Here is a 24,951-nt window from a genome sequence, read left to right as displayed (position 1 = left end):
TGAAGACTTGAAAATGAGGCCTTTCTTTAACACCTACATGCATGCCTACAGTTTGTCCTACCAGACTACCAGTGCACCTACCAATTTGAACGCTTAGATTTGAATCTTTGATGCTGGTTCAAACCTAAGCTGTGCTGTTTTGTTTCATTTGTGTCTCATCTCTTCAGCTCCACTCGGATGTAGACAAAGGTGATGGTAACATCAAGTACATCCTGTCCGGTGAAGGTGCAGGAACCATATTCGTTATTGACGACAAAACGGGCAACATCCATGCCACAAAGACCCTGGACCGCGAGGAGCAGGCCCAGTACACTTTAACAGCCCAGGCTGTGGCGAGGGACACACATGAGCCTCTGGAGCCTCCGTCAGAGTTCATAGTGAAAGTTCAAGACATCAACGATAATCCGCCAGAGTTTCTGCATAGTCCATACCACGCCAGGGTGCCTGAGATGTCAAATGTTGGTGAGTAATAAAAGGAGAGGTCTGTGAAGAGAGAGTCTGGTTTGGTGATAAAGAACCAGCTAACTTTAGGTTTGAGATTCATTAAAAGCTGAAGATGTTTAATTCTGAACTTAAGAGAAGACTTTTACATTGTTGTGTGAGACAGCTTCTTTTGCCTCCTTACTGACAAAATGTCATATATTGTGTCTAACTGGCAGGTTTCAATTCTTCCATCAACAAAACAGCAATCACAATAATCTGGTAGAGTAAAAAATGTTGGTAGCAATACATAATATAGCCTAGTATTATGTACTTCCCTGCTGCTTACCCGATAAGCGCCACAGTAAATACCTGGTCTACACTATGTAAGTACCAGGTACGTATTCAGTGTGTGTGTACTGGGCTGTATTATGTATTGATACCAAAATGTTTTAATTTCTCGTTTTAAATGTCCTGTTTTAGTGAAGAATAGTTAATTCAGTAAAAATGAGGTCATAGAATTCACGTTGTTTGGCTGAAAAATATTTTCACTTTCACAGTGAGTGACATTTTTTAACAAGGACACTGCAGTGTTGTGTGCTGAACAGCTTTTTTCATACATTATTAATAATCACTGAAATGTGCACACAGTAAGTGACACATCAGATCAGAAGGCACTATCAGCTGACACATTCAGTTTAAGAAAAGCCGCTTCATTGGTGTATTGTTTAGATTTTATACGTTCATGGGAAATAAGTTTCCAAAAGGAAACAAGACAACAGTCAACAAATCAAAGGAACTATTTCATGCTGAATTGCATCTGCAAGCTCTTCCATCGAATCTTTAGTTTCTTAGACTGATTAAACTGTTCACCAGCAGATAGATGTTCCAGCAGCATATTTGCGTTGGTCAGCCACAGATGTGTACTCTCTCCCACCAAACACCAGGCATACACGGATGCCTTTATTTGATTCATGGCTACATCAGGCTGGACAGTCACAGAAAAAGTCATGGAAGATTTACATTTATTTCGCAGAAGAAATAATTACACCACCATGACCTTTAAATATGCACTATATTCAGGAGTGTATTTATAATATTTACTAAACAAGCAGGTCATGGAATGGTTCATGGATGATTAATTCCAAATAAACTTGAGGCAATTAATGATAAAAATGATGAAATGGAACTTTACCCATTCCAATAGAGGTAAACCACACTGATGTTGGAGCTTCTTAAAACTGTAAAAACCAAAGAAATTCCTTCCATCAATAAACTGGATCCACAAACAAAGAGCTTGTTAAAATGTTTTTAAATGAATTCTTGTTGTTGGTAAATTAGAAGTTGAATCTGCCAACAAATACCTGGAATTTCATGAATGAACATCTATCCATCTTCTACCTGCTTTTTTTTCTGGGTCAAGGGGCAGTTGGTGTCCGTCCCCAGCGGTCACAGTGTGAGAGACGGGGGACACCCTGGACAGGTCTCCAGTCCATCACAGAGACACATAGAGACAAACAACCATTCACTCTCGCTCACACAATTTAGAGTAACCAATTAACCTAACATGCATGTTTTTGGTCTGTGAGAGGAAACCAGAGCACCTGGAGTAAACCCACACATGCACAGGGTGATCATATAAACTCTTTCCAGAGAGGCCATGAGGGAGGTTAGAGCTGTCACCTCACAGCTCTAACCTCTGCACCGCTGACTGAAACGGACCAACCTAAAAATGTGACATTTATTGCCTGCAGTAATAATAGTTCATTATAGTATATTATGCTCTTCCCTTTTGTCAGAAGCAACAACCAAATTTCAGGTCTAAATTATTGTGACAACATTTTTCATAAAGAATTAGACGTGAAAACTTGCAAAAAAAAATCATTGAAACTGAACTGATAAAAAAAAATTGCTGTGATTTTTAGTGTTTTATGAGTTGTGTCATATTAGTAAAGAGGCATTTTAGCAATTATCCAAAGTTATTAGAATGTCTTTCACACTTTAGCAGTTTTAATTGATTCAGGGTAATTTGCAAAGCATGTTCAATTAGCAGAGCTGTGCTGGATGTAGATGCTGTTGGATGAAAACACTCCACGCTTATCTTTAAAATGTCCAGGTTTTTTTAGCACTAAGATGAATCTCTGTTAGAGCTTAAAGTCTTCACATTTTGCTGATTTTCCAAAGAGTTCTGAAAGATTTTCATGAAGCCCATAAACTGCTGAATTCTGTCAGCACATGATGTTTTATTGAAACCATTAAAACCACTGATATTGGAGAGTGGATATTTCCACCAGACAATGATGAAATGTGGAGAAATTCTGTTGAAGAGCAGCCTGTAGAATCAGGATGGCTGCAGTGTATTAGAGAAGGTGTGTGTGTGTGTGTGTGTGTGTGTGTGTGTGTGTGTGTGTAGGTGTGTGTGTGTGTGTGTGTGTCCAGATGGAGAAGGCAGGTAGCCAGTCAGAGGCTTGATAACAAGCTTGTTTGTCAAACTGCTCTTGAACCGGATCACTGAGGTAGTCTCCTCCTGGCTCACCTGTCTGCTCTGTCCTGCAGGTACGTCAGTGGTGCAGGTGACAGCTACAGATGCTGATGACCCCACCTATGGCAACAGCGCCAGGCTGGTGTACAGCATTCTGCAAGGGCAGCCATACTTTTCTGTGGAGCCTCAGACAGGTAAGACTGAAAACTGAACTTTGTCCTGACCCTGCACTCCATCAGTAAACAGCCCTGTTCCATTTATTATGCAGATACAAATGACAAACACTCAGAAAGCTGCTGCCTGGACTTCCAACATAACTTCTGTAATAATCCTACTGCTGACATTTTGATATATAAGAGAATCGAGATGAGCAGAGATCTAAAATGTAAGGGAAGTTTATGGAATCTTGGCTGTAACTATAAGACCTATAGCAGTGGGAGACACACTGGGTGAAAGAAGACAACGATGCCCAATTCCAGAAAATAGGAACATGTGTAAATAAAAACAAAATACAATGATCTTCAAATCTCATAAACCCATATTTCATTCACAATGGAACATAGGAAACATATCACATAAGAAATTGTAGCATTTTTAGAAAAAAAATAGTTAAAAAATAATAATTCGATGGCAGCAACACATCTTTTAAAATTGTTTCAGGGCCATGTTGACCACTGTGAAGCATCACTGCTTTAAACATCTAGGACTGAGCTGCTGGAGGTGTTGGATGAAATGTTGTCTCATTCTTGTCTGATGGAGGATTCTAGCTGTTCAACAGTCCTGGGTCTTCTTCGCTTGATTTTTTGTTTCATGATGCACCAAATGTTTCCAAATGGTGAGAGGTCTGGACTGCAGGCCAGCCAGTTCAGAAGCTCTTCTACTGGGAAACAATGCTGTTGTAATGGGTGCAGTGCACAGTTTAGCATTGTCTTGATAAAATGTTTTGACAGTGATTTGTTGAAGTGTTTAAAAACAGGTGAGTAGAATCACACCTGTTTTTAAATGCAGCGGCCCCTGAGGACTTTCCACTAGTAATAGACACAGTGTTTCACAGACTAGTGAACCTCTTCCCATGTTTACTTCTTGGAAAATGCCTTTTATACCCAGTCCTCTTACTGATCTGTTGCCAGCTAACCTAATTAGTTACAAAACGCTCCTCCAACTGGTTCTTATTCATATCACTACTTTAGCAACCGTTTGTTGCCCGTCTCTTCTTTATAAGATGAGCTGCTGCCACAGAAATCAGAATGACCGTTTTTTCCTATAAATGATACAATTTCTTAGTTTTACCATTTCATAGGTTTACAGTGATCCACTGTGAATAAAATATTGATTTAGAAATTTAGAAAATCATTGCATTCTGCTTTTATTTACATTTTACACAACAAACCCAACTTTTTCAAAATTGGGGTTCTGTCATTTGTTTATGCACCAAAAAAGTTGCGAGAGTAAAACTAATTTGTGTGCAAAGGTTTTAAAATTTTAAAATATTTCAGAAGTTATGTATGACATCCACTGCCTGTTGAACATTTCATGGGAAAATCTCCAAAAAAACATAAAACCGGAACTGCATCTGTGTAAAAACCATAAGAGATATCAAACTGTTAGCTCAGTCATGTAAGGTCCAACTGTCTGTGACTTGTTTAAACTTTAAATGATGTTTCTACTGTGAAGTCTTTCTGAGCTTTAGAGCTCTAAAGAGGGATGGGTTTTGCTTGTGTTTCACTTTATTTTTTGTGCAACTTTTTGCAGATTTTCCCCATGTTACTATTAAAAATCGTAGCACACTACTCCCAATTAAATCTTTATATAATATTTGTTTTTAGCAGAATGGTACAAAAGAGGCTTCAATGCTTATACACTGGCACCATTAATGACTCCACCCATCTCAACGTTTGTGGCAACGTTTGTGGCAACGTTGGACACGTTGCCACAAAGAGAAGCAGAGCCAGATTCACTCAGACACCTACAGGCAAATTTGGGTCACAAAATCTACTAATGTATGTTTGAACCGTACCAAGAAGTAGAAACTCCACACACATACCCCAGATATAAAAACTAGTATAATGAGTATTCTAATTCTGGATACCCCATCACCTCCACAAAATTATTTTGTGATGCAACATTTTTACTTTCTACAGCTTCTATAGAAGCTGCAAGTGCATATGGGACTTTGTGTGTATATGTTTGTCTGTCTGTTAGCAAAATATCTGGTGAACTACTGGAGGGATCTTAAAGAAACTCTCAGGAAGTAATCACTGGATGAACATCTACACCTGATTAACTGTTAGTGTCAACCTAAATTATAGATGGCTGCCACAGCTAGTCAACATTAGCCAACATACAAATGTCCCCAGCTCTTTCACTTTTACAGATATTGACCTTAAACTTGGCATGGTAGGAGCTGTGTGTAATTCACAGCACATACTCTGAGTGCTACATGTTGAGGGAGATCTTTGCTTAAAACGTCATCATTCGTTTTTTGAGTCAGCATTGCCTGTAGCAAAGTATCTCATGCACCATTAGGTGGTTCTTCATGAAAGTCTCAGAAAGTAATTATTGGATGCGCTTAAACTTTAACCTTGGAAAACATCAAAATGCCTATAACTTAGTATACTGTATATAAATTTTGATGTGGTAGTAGCTAGGTCATCTTTAGCATGTACAAGTGGTAACACAATTTGGAAGATCTTGCAATATTCATGAGATTGAGCATAATATCCTTTATAAGGTTTGACCAAAACAGCTCTAACTCTGTCCTTCCTCATCATGAGATGATTTTAGTTTAAGACTGGCATGAAAGGCGGGGGTAAACTGGTGAAGTGAAGAAGGCTCTGCTGTAAAAAGAAGTCCCAGAGGACATTCAGCCTGGTCCCTGCAGAGCACAGGCCTAACAGTTGGGTTTGAATTAAAAGCAGATATTGGATGAAAGCAGGGAGGTTAGGGCAGAAACAGAGCTCTGTTCGGTCACTGAGAGTTGGAAAGAACTGCGAGCAAGAGGTTAGGGAAGGAAACAGGAGGAAAATTGGTTTAGAGAGAGTGAGTTCATGGAAACTGAGTGGTTAGGGCAGAGGGAGTCAGAGAGATTTGTGCAGAGTAAATCTGGCTAATCAAACCAGTGTTGGGTATTTGACTGGCTCAGATCCAGAGCTCACATTTCTAATTGGTTTGGAGATTATCAGCTTTTCATGCTGTCACACACTTCGCATAATATGACACCAGAGAGCCTGAGTGACAGTGCAGCTGACATGTAGAGAAACGTGGCGGGATGGACGGAGTGGTGAGCCATAACTGTTGTCTTGTACTGAATCTCAACGTGTTGAATCAAATTAATATTGAACTGCATCACATTGTAAATAACAGCTAAACAATATTGTAAATAAGGACTAAATTGTATTGTGACTAAAGACTGTAATATGATGAGGGTCTGATTTGTATCAGTTTTTGCTGTCCATGTATCTTTAATGAATGCAATCATTAGCACTGTTTCGAGACATATATCATATCAGTCACAGAACACTAATGGCAGCAGTTTAGAAACTGGTCAGGCACTAGGATCATTCTGAAGCCTCTGCTATTCAATTCAATTCAATTCAATTCAATTCAGTTAAATTATATAGTGCCAAGTCACAACAAAAGTTGTCACAGGTCTCTGTACAAAAACATTCACATACATTACAAAAAGCCAATTAGTGAAAGTTATCTATCTAAGGAAGCCAGCAGATTGAATCTTCATTTCCTCACAGTCTCCCATCCTGAGCGACAGTGGAAAGGAAAAACTCCTTTTTAACAGGAGGAAACTTCCAGCAGAACGAGCGACCATCTGCTTCGACTGGCAGGGGTTAGAGAGGACAGGATAGAGACTCAGACAAACACACAATGACTGGTCCAGGTGGAGTTTTTTACTGAAAGAAAGACAAAGAAAATCATGTTACTGATAGAAATAATGACAGTAGAACAAGTAAGACAGCAGCAGAGAGAGGAAATGTGTTTAATTTGTCCTCCAGCAGTCTAAGCCTATAGCAGACAAAGAAAACCTACATGTGCACAGGAAGAACATGGAAACTCCAACCAAAAAAGCAAACTAACGACCCTCTTGTAATGAGGCGACAGCTCTAACCACTGCATCACTGTGTCACCCTAGTTTCATATTTTTGTAAGACTATTTTGATGTAAGACATCTAAAATCTGATTTACTTTTTTCAAGACAATATTAAAAAAGGTTGGCCCAAAATCAGGTTCCTAATTGTTGCTCTTTATTAAAATGAGTTGGACCCCCTAAGTTCAAAGGTCACACAGCTTTAATGAGAAGTTAGAAGGTCATATATAGCTGAAGAACCATTCTTAAGTCTGAAGAAACCCAGGAGAAATCAGGCAGGAGAGAGGCCATTTGGTTGAGTGGATAGTAGGACCTTTTTCCATAAAAATGTTGTTAAAATATCGTCTTGTCTCGTGAGATCAGTGTATTTTTACATTGACATATTCTAAAGGCATATTTTGGATTAATGTCAATTTTTATGAGCAAAATAACTAATAAAATCTAATGAATCAGCAGATCTTTTAATCCAGTTAGATCATGACGCTCTGCTGGTAGTTTAATTGTTTATATTTTTGACATATAAGATGGCAAGTTGCCATGAATAAAAGGTTATTTTACAAACTCTGCTCCATCAGAAGACAACAAAGCTCTGCTGAACAAAACAGTTATTAAACTATTTCTTGTTTTCCACTTAGTGCTTACAGGCAGTCGTGTATGATGATTACAGTCCATGATAGTCAAGAGTTGGCTGATTTATCAGTTGGACTCTATAATAAATCACGTACCACATGTACTGGTTCCTTTTCCTTTTTCTTTTTTTACATGCTATCTGCTGGCCAGGTTATCTAAGATCGTAATGGGCCCAACCATTTTTATGCAGATGGCATTCAGCCATTTAAGCCAATAAAGCCAAGATTCCAGCAGTCTTCCAAATCTTAACCCTTGTCTTTGGATGATAAATCTTGGATTTTTTTCCAGTTTTGTTTAATTAAAATGATTGAGGTCATTCTCATTGGTGACCCAATTTCAACTCAGGGATCAGTTCTGTTGCTTCCCGTTTTTGGTCTTATAATAACATCAGTCACTCTGACCTTTCAGAACCTTCGAATATTCTAATGTCATCCAAAGCCAGACATATTTAATTTGATTTGACATGTCTGTCGTTTCAGGTATAATCCGTACTGCCTTGCCAAACATGGATCGTGAGGCGCGACAGGAGTATGAAGTCGTCATTCAGGCCAAGGACATGGGTGGTCACATGGGGGGGCTGTCGGGGACCACAGAGGTTAAAATCACGCTCACAGACGTCAACGACAACCCTCCAAAATTTCCACAGAGTAAGTAAAGATTAGATTTATTTATCTGAATCTATTATCACCTGCTAGGAAAAACAGGTCGATAATGTTTTTACCCATGTGTGTGTCTGTGTGTGTGTGTGTGTGTGTGTATACATATCGAGCTAACATTTTGTGTGGTTGTAGCTGAGCATTATTCTCAACACATACTCAGATTACTTACATTGTGTGAGTTATTGCTTACAATTTTGACAATAACTTTTTCCTAGCTGAATATGTGAACCAATGGAAATATCTTATTGAAACTCTCACAAATTAATCACATCTGCAACTGATTAATGTTCTCAGTCACCCCAACTCAAGATGGCCACAACTTCTAATTGACATTAGCCAGAGTTGAGGTAGAACCTGGTGTGGTAGTAGCTAAGAGTCCTGCCCAACACATACTCCAAGCACTACAACATTTTTGCCTAGAACTTTGTCACTAATTGTTGGCAAAATATCTCTTTCACCTTTAGATGGATTGTAGTGAATCTCTCAGAAAGTAATTACAGCCTATACATCTACAAATCAGTAACATTTAGAGTCAAAGCAAATCAAGATGGCCACCATGGCTAATTGACATTACACACAGAAACGACTCATTTCTACATATATTGAGTTAAACATTGTTTGGCAGCAGCTGACAGTAATTCCTCTGATACCCTCTGAGTGCTAACACATCTCATGAGGTCTGACGATATCACATGAGAAAACACTCAAGGTCGTTTACAACAGCTACAACTCCATCATTCCTTCAGTTTGAAAGGTGGTGGAAGATATGCACTCCTTCAAGGCATCTAGGCCTGTAATTATCTGCTGTATTTACTGTTGTGTTTAGACGGGCCTTTTAAATAAATTGGCTTGACTTGTATTTATGGAAAAGACACAAAAACAAACTAAAATGTATTTTGAAATACTCAAGTTCCAAATATTTTGGCCCTCTGTATTCCTATACCAGTCCCTTGCTTTTCTTTTTGTCCGTTACAGTTACTTTTTTCCATTTGTACCAGTCGTTCCCATATAAAGTGCCCTGCATGATTTTTTCTTTCCCCTTCCCTCCGGTAGCTCTAAACCCAGGGACTTCTGGCAGAAATTCAGCAGAGTAGCTACAGAAATGGATGGAGGGAGCATAAAGGGAAGAAAGGAAGAGATGAGGGATCAGGATTTGGCCTGTGGAGCAGCTGAATGGGCCAGAAAAGAGGGAGAGGGAGAGAGATGAGCAGAAACAGAGAGACGAAGAGATGCAGAGAAAGAGGCTGTCAGAGCCATCACTCCCGGTCCTGTATGTTCCAACAGGCTGACAGGATTTCAGAGTCCTGCGAAAACTAAAGCTGCCAAGGCTAAAACCTGATTCTGGGGGCCACAACTGGACTACACTTGTGTTTTCAGAAGGCAACGTCCTGAAGTTTCCATACTGACACATTTTAATGTCATACTTTCAAATGCAGTGATTAAAAGTGCAAACTTAATCTGCATGAGCCAAGATCTTTGAGTTGGATAACCACAGATTAATGGCCTAACATTCCTTGAGGGAAATCCCATCGCCCGCCACCTTTCACCACAGTTTTAAACTAAAATCATCTTGTGCTGAGAAGGGACAGACTCAGAGACAGTTTGGTGAAACCTTGTAAAAGATATTATGTGCTGTCATGCATGCTACCAAGATGTGTTAGTGCTCAGAGAATGTGTAGAGGATGATTCTCAGCTACTACTACATCAAACTTTAGCACAATGTCTGTGAAATTGACAGTAGTATAGTCATGTTGGTGTCGACTAATGTGGATTAACTGTGGCAGCCATCTTGTATTGGGGTGACTCCAGACATTGTAGATGTACATACAATGATTACTTTCTAAGACTTTAATTAATTATGAATTATTAATTGAATTATTTTGCTAATGTGACAGAAAAACACACACACAGGGACATGGGCAAAAATATTATTGCAACTTTGCCTCCTGTAGCAGGCGATACAAACAAGACAAAAGTGACAGGAAATATACATATTCTAAACAAAACATCATAGGTGGCACAAGGCATCCATGTTTTTACAAAGTGTCTTCCTGCATTGCATCATGCATCACTGACAGTTTACATCTGTGATGCAGGAAAACACACAAAATAACCATTTGTTGTGGAAGTGGGTTCCCGTGTTAAAAAATAACTAGAAACAGCCCTACCACCTGCAGAAAAGTCTCCCAGATGGTGGAAATGAGGACAGTGATAACTTATTTAGTCATTGGGCGGTGGGGCTGCATAGACAGGGGGAAAAAAACTGAAAATTAGATAAGGAAGTCAGAAAGATAAACAGGAAAATTCAAGGAAAAGACAAAACTAGAACTAACAGCTTCCACCAACATATCAACGAGAAGTTTACCTGCATATCTGCCTCAGCCCCTGAGTTATGGAGCTGAATTATGGCCCAGGTGTTATTCAGATACCCCACTCTGAACGGCTCTTTATTCACAGGACTGACGAGCGAAGGAAATCTCCTGCCTCCAGCTTCGGTTGTCACCAGGGGCAGGGCGTAATAAAGTAGAAACAAACCCAGAAGAAAAATGAAACACATAAAAACAGCCAGAAAACTAATAAATACACAGCAAAGCTCAACTCGCTCATGGGTTCCTAGTTTCTATTCAAGCTTGAATTCTTTTCTTTCAGTCTGAGGCTTCATCTTCCTGCTTCTCACAGACATGTTGTCCCTGTAATTCTCTCACTTTCACCTCATTATCAACCAGCTCTCATTTGCACCCCAAAACTCCATCACAGTGCAGGCAGGAGGCCTTAGAAGCAGAAAGAAAAAGAAGGAAAAGAACTGTGACTTCATCAGGCCGACATGACAGAGATGGTTCTGTTAAAAAATCTCAGAGTTTTAAAGCCAGTTCTCCCTCATCATTATATAAATACAAACAGCGAAGAATAAAGCAGATCGTAAAGTGTATTTAAAGTTTGATTGATGTCTACAGGCTTCTGTTTGAACATTTCATTTACTTTCAGCGGCTTCTGGAATTGCTTTACAGAACTGTCTGTTCTCATAAAGTTAATTAAAAATCCCTTTACACAAAAACTCAGTCTTTAAAATGAAACTGTTGGAGTCTCCATTTAAAGATTTGCTCCCAGGTTTAGGTAGAAGGTATGATTAAATGAGGGGAAGTCATTTAAAGGATAAAGGAACATATATATAAGTAAAAACATTTACAATATAAACAGTACATAGTATGACAAAACAAAAACCTCTCTACACCTCAAACATCAGATCACATAACAATGCTTTGTCATGACCATGCAAGCAAAACATTACTAAAAGTACACCATGATGAGGAAGTTGTAAGTATAATTACTAGCAATCCTTGAAGAAATGCATATCCCCAGCGCCTTTGATGGCAGGGTTTTAAACGAGGAGAAAGGACAGAGCTGCAGCTAGTTTGACCAAACCTTGAAAATAACAGTATGGTGAGATGTCACGCTCAGAGTATATGTTGTGAATGACCCTCAGCTACTACCACATCAAATTTTACCTCATTCTTTAGAGAATTGACTGAATTATAGGTATGTTTGGTTTGGCTAATGTTAATTAGCTGTGGCAGCCATCTTGCATTGAGTTGACTCCAAAATCTGACCAGTTGTAGATGCACAGCCAGTGTTTACTTTCTGAGTGTTTTATTAAAATGCCTGCAGTGATTTATAAGATATTTTTCTAACAGACAGATCTGTTAGCACTCAGATGATGTGATAGGACTGAGTGTGGTGGCAGAAACATGCTTGTGTTCAGTGGTTTAGTGGTTCCAGGCTTAGAGGGAGCCTAAAGATGTTTATCTGCTTGAAATAAGTCATCCATAACACAAACATGGAAAATATTTCAATTTCAAATCAGATAAATAGGCCAAGAGTTTATATTTTGGTCATTCAAAGTTTTGGCTGAAAACATAATTGTCAAAAGAATCTAAAGTGAGTAAAAAGGTTTTGAAACCAGAACCACTCGGAGAGCGCTAACCTCCTCCAAGGCCATAACTTTATTAAAACCACCAAAATTTAATCAATGGTTTCTTGTGTCAACCCCAGTATTATCTTAAAATATCATCAAAATCTATTCATTAGGTTTAAGTGCAAATAAACAAGCCAAAAAAACCAACACTACCGACAACATAACCTCCATGATGGAGGTAATAGAGCCTTATACTTTAGTCAGAAGAGTGCTTTGAGTTTCTGTACAGCCTGCTTATTATGCAGCTTCTGTTTAAAGGAATAGGGATCTTTGGTGTGATATTTTGTCTAATAGTTATTAGTTGTTTGATCGTTATCAGTCATAGAGCACAGAGTCCAGGCTAGGCCCATTTCTTAGTGCTTGTCATTCTTAAAAACAAATTGCCGTGTGAAAGAACACTACATTAGCTAATATTAGACCTTTGTACGTTTACATGACACCCTTTGTTTAGTTTGTTGATGTTTTCTCAACCAAACACATCCGTTTTTCTGCGTCAGTGTGTGTTTGCTGAGCAGCGTCGTTGGTGCTGAATGTCTCAGTCCACCTGATCGGCGCGTGTACTCAATCCTATGGTTTACTCAACTCCTGCTGGACTGACATGTTAGCCTCAGCAACATCAGCATAAACCGTCTACGCTCGGCACACAAAATGTACATTTGCATAGAAAGACAAATGTTCGGCTGAGACAACTGCAACAAATTAAACAAATGGTGTCGTGCTAAAGTGGACAAGTTTAATATTAGCTAATGTAATGTTCTTCCACAGTGGTATGTTGTTTTTCAGAAAGAGTTGGGGTTTTTTAAGCCTAAAAAGGATTTTACCAAAAAAGCTTTGTTCAGCTAGCCATTAGCGTAGCCTGCAGGAACACCTCTGCTCTTTTCTCCATGCCCCATGCTCTGACTGATGTGATGGCTGATAAGGTATTATTTATTGATAACTATTTGACAGAACATCACTTCAGAAATCACCAGACTATCCCTTTGATCCTTTCAAACTTGTCAGCGAACATGCAGATTTCCTTGTCAGGACAGAATAACATGACTCCTCTGAGTGCTTTTTAGCCTCTTTGTCATAAACTTCAGGGATGAAAATCTTTTCTTTCGGGAAATGTAAATTACATATTGAGGCACGGATTAAACTGCCTAACCTATTGTTTATTGATGATATGATCGAGTTGGAATGTAGCATGTTTAAATAAAAAATGTTGGATGTTGTAAATGTTTTATTCTGAATAATGTGATGGAACTACGTCAATCTTTAATGCATAAAATGTTATCATCAGAAGCCTCAGAACATAAAGATTTTATGGAGAATGCAAGGATGGTGTTTATGTGCTCTCCAACTGTAAATTGTTTATTTTGGTTTCCTTCTCTGCTGTCTGACTCCTATGGCTACAACTCAGCTCATTTTAAATACACAGAGCTAAAATGTGGTGTGGTAGGGTCATCCCCAACATACTATGCTAACACATCTTGCAGGATCTTACAACATCACATGAGACTGCACACAATATTTACAAAGTTCGACCAAAACGACTACAACTTCATCCCTTCTCATCAAAGGATGATCCTTTTTTATAACATTGGCATGAAAAGTAACGGGCGGCCGGCGTTCCTTCAATTTATTTATTTATTTATTCAGACATACCATATAGAGAAGATGGCTTCCTACGTGTCCCAGAACAGATTTGCTCTACAAAAAGGATATTTCAAGATGAAATCCTAATTGCATGATTTACTTTATTGAATTAAGACTGAATCTAGTATCAGAGTAGGCAGGCCACATTGTTGATTAATAATAATGTAGGCAGGCCACATTATTTTGTATGACCTTCAGTTTGACCTTGCTGTCTTTACAGGTTTTAACGTCCACATTTTATTTTTGTTCTCAGATCAGAATAAAAATAAACTATCTATACAGTAGTAAAGAAAACCACTACAATTTTCTGGTTGTCTGAATTTCACTTATTGGCTGTTTGAAATGCTGATTTATCAATGAAGCATTTTTTTCCCCATTGCACACTTCCTGTATGAGCTGTGCTTGCTTTCTGCCTGCAGCCAGGTACATGGAGCCACCCGTGAGTTCTGTCATACAATATTTAATTCAACTGCCAGGAGCCACTGAACTTAAGCTACTTAGGAAAAGCAAAAATATGACAGGGCAGTAGCAAAAGAAAGGGGCACAGTGAGGGGCAGCCATGAAATGAGCTTTCCCCCAGAACAGGACGTAAAAGAAAAGAGGCAGGCGAGAGAGAAACAAGGCTATAACAGAGGGGGGATACATGTGAGAATGGAGAGAGGAGAAGCAAATGAGAGGAAGAAGGAGAGATGTTAAAAAAAGAAAGTGAAACAAAGATGAATGAAGGATAGATGGATGGAGGAATTTCAGTTCACTGGATTGCTCTCCTTATCCCCCTGCATTTGTTTAGATGCCACATGACCAAATGAATTTCATGATTCAACGGATTGCTCCACCTGAATGAGCAGGATAAGCATGCTAATGATGTACAGCTCATACTCGGTGCTCAGTGCAGGATGCAAAGATGAGAGGACACAGAACAACAACGGGAAAAGGGAAGATGCACCGAGCTAAAAGGAATGAAATGATTTTACGACAGGAAGAGCAGAGGCAGGAGAAATGTGGAGAAATGAATTGGGTAACACTGTGGTCAGAGCAGGACAGAGGACACGAGAGATGGGAGACGAGGCAGGATGAAAGAAGACAAAGTAAAAAGACGTATTGGTGACATTCTGAAAGCCAGGTGTCTGAACCTTCACCCGCACACTCGTTTATACACACCTGACACTACAGAAGCTAAAATAAGTGTGAAACAAATAAAAGGAACAGAGTGCTAGCTAAAAGAGAAAGGTAGTAAAATTATGTCTAAAACAAAAGGCTAGCTAAAAGCAAAAAAACATAACACGAGCTAAGTAGCACAATGCTTTTGTAAAGCTAAAAGTAGAAAATGCTAGGTAAAAGTAAAAAGTACAAGATTAGCCAAAAGCAGCAAAATGCTGAATCAGCATTTACACAGTCATTTGAAATGGGTAACACTGTAGTTAAGGTGGAGTCTAGTTGAAGACCTGCATTCATAAGGTAGTCTCCCAAATGTGTTGCAACTTTTGCAGAGTTGTCAACTTCCTCGCTCGATTCGCTGAGGCGTCCGTTGTGTTTCCAACTAGTCTCAAGAGTTCCAGAACTGCACAGGAGCTGTCCTCTGACAGGAAACATCCAAGGCCAATGTCCACGTCTAAAGAACACCCAGTGATAACTAATAATTATTGAAAAACTGATCCAAATCTGCCTTTCTTCATTTCAAAAGTGTACTCCTGTAGATTAAATCATAAATGTAGGGGCGGCTCCCAAGGTGGGTACAAAACATGGGCAGTGAATTAACATCCACAGACAAGAATGCAGTTTTTCAAGCCGTTCACACAAAATTAGGCCGGGACATTCAAAAGCTGGTTGATCAAGACGTGGCCACACACTGGTCATTTGGTCACAAACACTCAGAATTCAGTGAGATAGCAACAGAAAATTCACATATTTTCCCGCAGTTTTGAGTCACCGACTAGTTTCCAACAGTTGCAGCTCAGTGAGATAATGCCTCAAGAGCAGGAGAGAGGACATGAGGGAGGAGGAAGGATGAAACAAAAGAAAGTAAGAAGACATATGGTCCTTTCTGAAAACCAGGTGTCTGCACCTTCACCCACTCACACTTGTACACACACACCTGACGCTACAAGCCACATTAATATCCTTTGGGCCATATGAGGCAGATGGTACAGTGCGTGTTAATCCCTCGCCTCCCTCCTGGACTGACCCTGCCACAAACTGTAAACAGATTGGCAGCCAGGAATTCTCCAAAGACGGTAAAGGGTGAATGCTAAAGCAAACTGTAACCAGAAGTTGACACAACCATCTCTGAGCAGCCAAGTCAGTAAAAGCTCTGCCTGTTTTTCCTCTCCCAGGTGTGTATTCCATGTCTGTGTCGGAAGATAAAGTACCAGGAGAGGAGGTTGGACGTCTGAAGGCTAAAGACCCAGATCTAGAAGACAACGGACTTGTAAACTATCGTTTAATAGATGGAGACGGAATGAACATGTTTGAACTGACAACAAACTCCGAGACCAGAGAGGCTGTCATTAAACTGAAGAAGGTAAGAAACGCTGGATAAAGGCTAAACGACCTTGTTTCTGACACAAAGTGGAGGGCAGAGGACAGTGTCCCACTTACCTTAGCTGAAAGTATTTAGATTATTTAAGTTATTTCAGAATACATGTAAGAAAAATGTCAACTTCTGTTGGATTAGCTAATCATCACTAAACATCCAAACCAACTGAACAAAAACAAGAAATAATCTTTTTTAATTCTAATCCTTATAATTTCTTGTGAAATTGACCATTTTCCTTTGCCAGCTGCCGCAGTTATGGGAAATTGTTTAATATAATGTTTAGTGTCAATGTGAAGCTTGGGGATTTCCCATTTAAATATAGGGCTGGAATTCCCAAAGACATCATGCTAGACCAGGGGTGGTTAGTCCTGGTCCTCAGGGCCACCATCCTGCATGTTTTCCTTGTTCCTCTGCTCCAACACACCTGATCTGAATCAATGGGTGCTTAACAGGCTTCTGCAGAACATGAAGAGGTGATTTAACCTCTGAATCAGGTGTGTTGGAGCAGAGAAACAAGGAAAACATGCAGGATAGTGGCCCTCAAGAACCAGGGTTGCCTACCCCTGTGCTAGACCTATACAAACTGAGTTTTCAAACCGTCATTCTTTTAAACAAAGCCAGCTTGCTGACAGGCCAGGTGATAAAGCTCCAAATTTCAACAAGCTTTTCAAACTTTTGAGATGAAGAATTTGAAAATAATAACTCAATATTGAAAAATTCCTCATTGTGACTCATTTTGCCAGCACGGGTCACAGTAATTGGTTCCCTAAATCCGCAAAATGATCAACACAAATTGCTATGAGCAAGAAAGCATGAAGCAGCAAGAAAAGACTGGTCTGAGCTACGGTTTGAAAACAAACCTTTGTTCTTGTCCTCCTGCCAGGAGCTGTAGCCATTGGTCCATTTACAGCTCTGACTGCTGGTCCTTCTACATAATTTCAAAGACGTCGTGATAATGGGCTGCATAAAAGATGAAGAAAGCCTCTGGCTGTGTTGTGCATGAACTCATTCAAAAGAGCTCATTCATGAGTGGCGTTCAAATTTTCAGAAACTTTAACTTAACCAGTCTGTTTTCAATTTAATGAACTTTAAAGGTACTCATAAAGACCAGTCAACAAAAAAAGTAAGACACATATCTTTTCCTATCAATGGTTAATGTGTCCTTAAATTAAAAATGTGTGAAGAGGTGTCTATTACCAAATGCTTCTGTTTACCTACAAAAACAGTCAAAGTGCCTGAAATTAGATCAATAATAGTCACGTCCATGGAAGAGCTGGTTAGGGGTGAAATGAGTGAAATGTCATGAGATTTCACATCGAGCCGTAAACTGTCTTGTTAGGTTTTTAATCTTGGCCCCTTGTAAAAATGAGTTTGACCCCTCTGAGTTCAAAGGTTGCTCAGCCTTCATGAGAAGTTGAAGTTTTAAGGTCTGAGGACACTCAGGAGAGACACTGAATCAGCTGAATTTGTGGAAAAAGCTATTCTTTTTTTTGTTATAAAATATTGTTAAAATCTCACAGCCTGAATGATTGTCCCATTGACACTCAGATTTGTTAAGTAAAGTATAAGCCGTTAAAAAGTTCCAACCCAAAGCCCCAAGCTTTAAGCATCCAGAGTGTGTGCAGCTGGTTCTGCGGACCCTGCAGTTTGTCTCAACAGGAAACTCAGGAAACAGAGAGCAGGACAGCTTCTCATGCTGCTTCTTTCTGACTGCAACATGTCTGTAAGCAGTAGCTGAAATAACACAAATGTCTTTTATCTGTGTGAGAGGGAAATCTGTCAGCTGATGATGTATCTGATAAAATTAGGTTTTTATTTCAACAGGACATCAACCTTGTAGTGCTTGAGAAGAATAAAACAGCTTCAATGGGCTGCTTTTCATTAAATACTTAAAGACCGACTTCTGACTGAAATCTGCAGACTTATTTCGCTTTGTGAGATTAAAAAAATGAAAGAAAACTATGTGAATGAACTTTATTGAAAATTCGTCCATGTTACATCCCAGTATATGTGAAGACAGAGAATGGTATAGAAGCATGCAGATGTAAACAGGCTACAACTGTGGGAAGCTGATTTATCATAGTTAAACACAATCTTCAAAGCAGATGTCGATAATTAAGTTCCTCTGAGTCAAAAGGACCATTTCAACTATGCAGAGGGGGATTTGTTTGATCGACAATCAATATTTCAGATTTTTTAAACATAATTCCTCCTGTGTCACCTTTCCAGTTCACGTCAGCTGTAGATATCAGCAAGTTCATTCTTTCTGAAGGATAATTTAGGAGTGACATCTGCAATTCCGCTGTTTAAATCCCAAGCTCTTTTTTAGATATCCAAACTGAAGCATTTTTACAAAAATCTCTAATATATTTTTAATTAGTTTTGAAATGCTTGAAGTGATGAATGACGAACATGAATGAATTCAGTTTTAATATGTGTGAGCAGAAGGAGTGAACCTGTACAACACTGGCCCTTGAGCGGTGCTGCTGCTTCCTCTGTTGGACTGAGGGCAGACTCAAACAGACTCACTGCGTCCTCGTTGTTCCACTGCTCTTACACAACAGGAAGACGCGAAGCAGTTAGCTACTATGTAGACAAAAAACTCATTCAGTGGCTGTAAAGAGTTCAGAAAACACACGGGTATAAAATGTGTGCTTCCATGGATCTCTGTGAGTTCAGCGCTGTCATTCTTTGTCATTGAAATGGAGCTAAATCCCATGGGGGAGTGAATAGGTGTGGAAAAATGTGTTATCATTTTCATGCTTCCCAGATCATGTTTTGCACAGTGAATTTAACAGACATCATCACCCGTGCATGCATGTTAGCAGGGTCGCTTTTATTGATCCAGTTCACAACAGTTTCTCACTTTTAGTCTTTCTAACAAGCAGCTCATTCTGTCACATGGTCTTAATCACACACTGCTCTCAAAGACACATTCTTCTTTTAGTGTAACCCCCCAACACACACACACACACACACACACACACACACACACACACACACACACAGAGGCACATTGTGGTGTGTGTACCTGGAGGTAAGGATTAGGAGCTGAATCCTCCAGTGAGCTGGGAGGATAGTCAGTTATCACAGCTCTTCCCAAGCTGCCTGACCTCTGGGTCTTCCAGTCATCAGTGTGTTTGGAAAATAAACATGAAACGTTAATCAAATCTCTGTTTTAAAATGCTGATCTTAAACAGTAAAATTGAACCAGCGTGTGTAGAGTTAATCACACAGCCATGTTTGTCTTGAAGCAAATCAGATTCAGTGCACGTTGACACTTTTGTTCAGCTGCATTTTCTGTCCAGACAGTTAGGACTTTCAGCCAGCCCTAACCCACAGATAGGTTTCCCTGATGCTGTGAGAAAATCTTTGGCTGCAATAATCAATGCAAGTCTGTTTTCTTCTTCTTCTCTCACAACTACAGTATCTGCATGAACAATTTGTTTGCAGCTCATTTCTGAAAGCAGTCACTGAAACTGCCAGGGCTAAGGGCGCTCCTCCCAGCCATGACAGCAGGAATAAAGCTTAATGCTCCTTTCTCCCCTATCAACAACAATAATTACTCTGCCCTGGAGTAAAACAGGTAACTCATAAATACGCCATAGGCCAACAGTAGAGGCCAGATGAATATCATTAGGAACTTCCACCAGTTCTGTTTCTGCTATGATGAGCTCTAAACCCCGACTGAAACTCTTCAAACAGATTATTTCTGTCCAGATGTTCACACAATTGATTTGCATCCAAGTTCTCAAAAAGTTTAGAGCTGAATGGGAGATTGGATATAAGATGTGGGATCAATCGATGTGGGCTCAAAGGTTGTAACAAAAACTATAAACTGTTCACGCTTCATGTCAGATGTCAGAACCAGATCACGAAAGTGATGAAGAGAATGAGTAAGTTTGTCTATATGCTGTTTTTAAGCTGTTACTTTCAACATCTGCACCAATAATAAAATCCCCAACTATTATGACTTCATCAATTATCTATATTAAGTCTGAGAATTCAGACAAAAACTGGTGGACAATAAACAAGATTCTTTTATCATTTGGAATGAAAACGCAGAGGGTCAAAAAGACTAAGACGATTAGGTCATTCTTTTGGAAAAATAGCAACTACTTCTCCTTTTGAGTCTGTTTTTAGAGAAGTGTAAAAATGTAAATATTTGGCAGGAGTTGATGGTCATGGTTCCCTCTGTGGAACCATGTATCTGACAGGTCCTGCAGTCAAATCCATGGCCATGCCAACAACATTTGGAGCTGGTTCTTTCCTCAGACGATTCAGAGCAACAGTTTGATTTTTTGACTTGATAAATATTTTTTGCTGTTTTTAAAAACAACATAGAAGGTACTGCCTCTGAATGTTTGTTCACTAGCCTCTGATTTATTTATCATAATCAAAATAATCATAAATCCAGACATGTACAGAAGCAGAGATCTCATTTAAGGAAACAACTTTAGAAGTAAGTTCAGAGCACTGAAACTATTATTATCTCAGCACCATAGAACTTCTTAATTGGTTTAGTTCCACCTACTTATGGCTGATAGTTGACTATAATTTGATTAGTAAGGTCTAAAAAGCTTGTATTTGTGATGCTGAAATAAAGATAGCACACGTGTTTATGTCCATCCAGGGTCACTGACAGAGGTGTCTCCTGGGTATCTTGAAATAATAGCTCACTAGGTGGAAGCTGGTGAAATGTGTGAGGGTGAGCACAGAATGACATGTCTACACCTTACAACACCCACTCCAGCTGATGATGGCATCTTTACTTGGTTGTATTTGGATATATGTGTTTGCACAGGAGAAAGGGTTTGTGCATGTGTGTGAGATTATTGGGTCTTGATGTCCTCCTGGGAAATCAAAACCTTTTGCACCCCGAAGGCAGTGCCAAGTGAAATTAAAAGCAGGGTGCATACCTTCACGCACACACACCAGGCCACATGCGCAAACTCACACCTATACACACTTTCAAATCAGCATCAAGAGTAGCCTTCACTAATCTCTATTCTCTCCTCCTCACAGACACACACACAGAGCTTTAATCAGCTATTCTCTTTCAACTGTGTCCTGACGAAAGCAGCCCACAGAATATTAAGGAGCTGTGCTTGTGTGTGTTTGTTACAGAAAGCAGTGGGGAGAAGAAGGGGCATTATGTGAATATTATTATTATCTCAAGCTGATTATACAGAGGGAGAGAATGAAAGGAGGGTGGGGATAGGAGGAGAGGGCAGGTGGGACAGAAAATGAAAGAACTGGGTCACATCTATTCGATTGTGCCTGTCATCATCACATTAAACATGTTTATTTGCAGCTGAATGAGTGTTTAACAGTCTATTCAGAGGAGGTGTTACCGTCTGGCCCCCTTGTTGCTTCATAGGTTTTATCCATTCAAAGCTATAATCTTGATAGGATTCAGGCTTTTTGTCAATGATGAACAGGATTACCTCCTTCTAGTATTGGTGGACATTCAGGTTGCCAGACTCTAAAAAAATCCCCCATACCTGTCCTAACAAGGATGTCATTAAGGCCTTGTCCACGCAGGATTTGTAAAAAATAAAATAGTTTGTAAAATAAACGTATCCTCATAAACACAGAGCAGTTTATAGAAATGCTTTCAGCCACATGGTTACACAGAAAATGACCTGAAATGCTGCCGTAACTATGCCAGGCCTGAATGTAGCGCTGCTGCTAAAATACAGCAGAAACAGGAAACAAGGCGTGGAGCGTGTGCACGAAGCTTACACACTGGGTACGAATCATAGACTGTGTATATTATATTGTACAGGAACTGTAAACACAACAAGAAGACAAATCAGGATGGTGAAAACAAGAGTCTTTTCTGTGGACTGATGACAACAACTGGGAACTTCTGCTTTGTGTCAAACTACAGGAGCACAGAGCAGAGCAGAGGAAACTCTTTAAACACAAGGGTCAGTCTTTTCACAGCCTTCCCAGGATTTTTAAATGTACAGTCGATTTATAGTGAAGGCTGTTTTGGTTGTTTTTTTACAGTTGTTTTTCTGTTGTTGACAGTTCAGTAAAGATATATTATTTGGTGTAATAATAAGGGTTTTCTGTGCTCTTATTGCTCTGCAGCCTTGTCTGCTCATTGAAGTCAGACAGGAGCTGAAGGTTTAGCTGTTGTTGAGAAACTAACCTCTGCAGCACAGAGACAAGCATGTAATCTGTCATTATTGTTGTTACGTCTGTCATGCCTGGGGTCGTAGGTCAGGTTAGAGGTGAGTCTATGCCACCATAAATTTCAAAAAGTGGTGTTTATGCTGTCCACACAAAAACATTAGGGTTGTGTTTCAAGATTTTCCCACTCTGGAACTCACCTTTTCCTGGAACACTGTTTCTGAAACAATGAAAAACAAAAACCTTTCCCGTGTGGATGAGAACGATTAGGCTTGCTTCTTGACCATTCCAGCCCGAACGGTGTTGTTGAAGTTGCAGAGCGTCACAGAACAATGACACCCTCCGTGATTCTGACTCCAGTTTGGCTGCAGATGAAGCTGCTGCCAAGTGCTTCTGGCAGAGGACGTTTCTTTGCAATCATGGCAGAGAGCACCTCCTGGGTATTGCATCATATAATAACTGCCAGAACATTTGTTGACTTAAAAGTTTTCCCTGCAGCAGTATAGACTCTGCACATATGAAAGGAGTCAGTAGCAAAAAAAAGGGGGATTATTAAATTCACAGCGGCAAGTAGATTATTTAGCTAAGGGTCATTGCTTTATAATTGCTGTTCCTTTTTATATAACTTAAAGGAAATGTGATGTGTAAGGAAAATATGTGCATTAGATATTGAACTAAAAAAAAAACTCAAAGCACTGGAATCAAATCTGTATCAAGGCTATTAAAAAGTAATATAAAGTAAATGAAATGTTGCTGATATAAATGTGAATGAATTTAGGGTTTCTGAGACGTCTAGGGGTTTTAATAATGTCACTAATGGTAAAGATTTAAAACTATAAATGAGTTTTTAATTGACCTGTTTTCATTATCAAAGCGTAACAGATAAAATAAAGTGTTGCTCTCGTGGTCTCACTTCATCTTTTCATTATCCTTCTGTGACTGAAAGCTCCTTCTTATCATGTGGTGTCCCAGACTCCCAGACCCAATCCTGGCTCATTAGAAGCAGACCAGTGTTGTTTTCATCTGATGATGAAAGCAGCCCAAACACAAACAATCAACTGAGTCATTCACATCCAAAAATAAATTAAATCATATCGCGCCACATCGCACGCTACAAACATTCTTAAAATTAAAGTCTGTGCTCGTGTTGCTGCTGGCTTTGCTGCCTTGTCACAGCAGTGGTAGTGAGACGCCCGAAGAGCTGCTTTCATTCATCCATGGGGCAACAGCGCCCCCTGTCAGAAAACAATTACACCGCATTTCACCAAACCAATCCAGGTCCTGCAGTGGATGGGTAGTGATTTTCTTTCTTTAGAGTAGACCTATATTGGAGGGTTTATTAAGTTTGAAATGAACTAATGATTTTTTTTGTTTGCCCTTTCTCAGCAAGTGGACTTTGAGACAAAGAGGTCCTACACTTTAAAGGTGGAGGGATCCAATCCTTACATCGACTCGCGATTCCTTGCTTGGGGACCTTATAAGGATGAAGCCACAATCAAGGTATGCATGAAGTGTTTATGTAAACAGCAGGGGGAATCAATAATGCATGCATTTCATTGTGTTCACGTTGTGCTTAGAGGGGCAGAAGTTGGACGTGTATATCCCACTAACCTCCGCAGTGACGCATGTTTGTGTGTTTATGTTTTGTATGTAGATTTCAGTGGAGGATGCAGATGAGCCTCCTGTTTTTGTAGCTCCCAGTTACACTTTTGAGGTGGAGGAGAACGCACCCAAAGGCACCCCGGTGGGACGAGTTCATGCCAAGGACACTGACGTTGCCAACAATCCTGTTAGGTAACACAAACTGATGTGATATAATGCATGAAATACACGCAGACCTGCAGCTGGCTGAGCCTCTCAAATCTGCTTATTTCTTCATCACTTCCACTCAACAAGTGTAAAATGTGTGCAAAATACTTTCAGGGTCTGTCAACATTGTTTGTTGTTTGAATCCAGACCAGGGTTTGTGCCCTGCTCCTCTGGGGCCGCATGTGGCTCTCTGTGGCTTTGACTAAAAATAGCATGAAAATGAATATTTAGATATTTGAACCACCTTCTCATGTGCAGTTTTCTGCAACATGTGAAGACAATTTTGAAACAAAATGATATTAACCGTCCCGTGGCCTTCAGGTCAAATCCACTTTACTGCTTCAATAGTTTAACTTCCAGCCACACAGCGGGGCCTTTCTCTGGAACCCACAAGTTACACATTTAGCAGGTTGTTAAAGGGAAAAACACACAAAGAGCAGTTTTGCAAACATAGTACTTCATTACAAGTTATTGGAATTCTGCAAAACTGCTGTCATCCTGAGAACAATGAGAACGAGCAGTAACAGCTTGTCTTAAATAAATGAATATATCTGTGGTTATTAG

At 39.6% G+C, this 24,951-nt stretch overlaps 1 protein-coding gene across 1 annotated transcript in view; it reads left to right on the top strand.

The window, feature by feature from the left end:
- cdh11 (cadherin 11, type 2, OB-cadherin (osteoblast)) overlaps nucleotides 1-24,951 on the top strand; it is a 116,857-nt gene that overhangs the window by 80,469 nt on the left and 11,437 nt on the right. Inside the window, exons 5-10 of the mRNA XM_017432728.3 lie at nucleotides 168-462; nucleotides 2,977-3,096; nucleotides 8,111-8,278; nucleotides 16,235-16,422; nucleotides 23,965-24,078; nucleotides 24,233-24,372. Coding sequence (XP_017288217.1) covers nucleotides 168-462; nucleotides 2,977-3,096; nucleotides 8,111-8,278; nucleotides 16,235-16,422; nucleotides 23,965-24,078; nucleotides 24,233-24,372 — 1,025 coding nt within the window. The remainder of the gene's footprint in view (nucleotides 1-167; nucleotides 463-2,976; nucleotides 3,097-8,110; nucleotides 8,279-16,234; nucleotides 16,423-23,964; nucleotides 24,079-24,232; nucleotides 24,373-24,951) is intronic.

Source organism: Kryptolebias marmoratus, linkage group LG22, assembly GCF_001649575.2.
Source record: "Kryptolebias marmoratus isolate JLee-2015 linkage group LG22, ASM164957v2, whole genome shotgun sequence".
Lineage (NCBI taxonomy): Eukaryota > Metazoa > Chordata > Actinopteri > Cyprinodontiformes > Rivulidae > Kryptolebias > Kryptolebias marmoratus.
The sequence above is the reverse complement of the archived record's forward strand: the minus strand, read 5'-3'. Positions and strand labels throughout refer to the sequence as shown.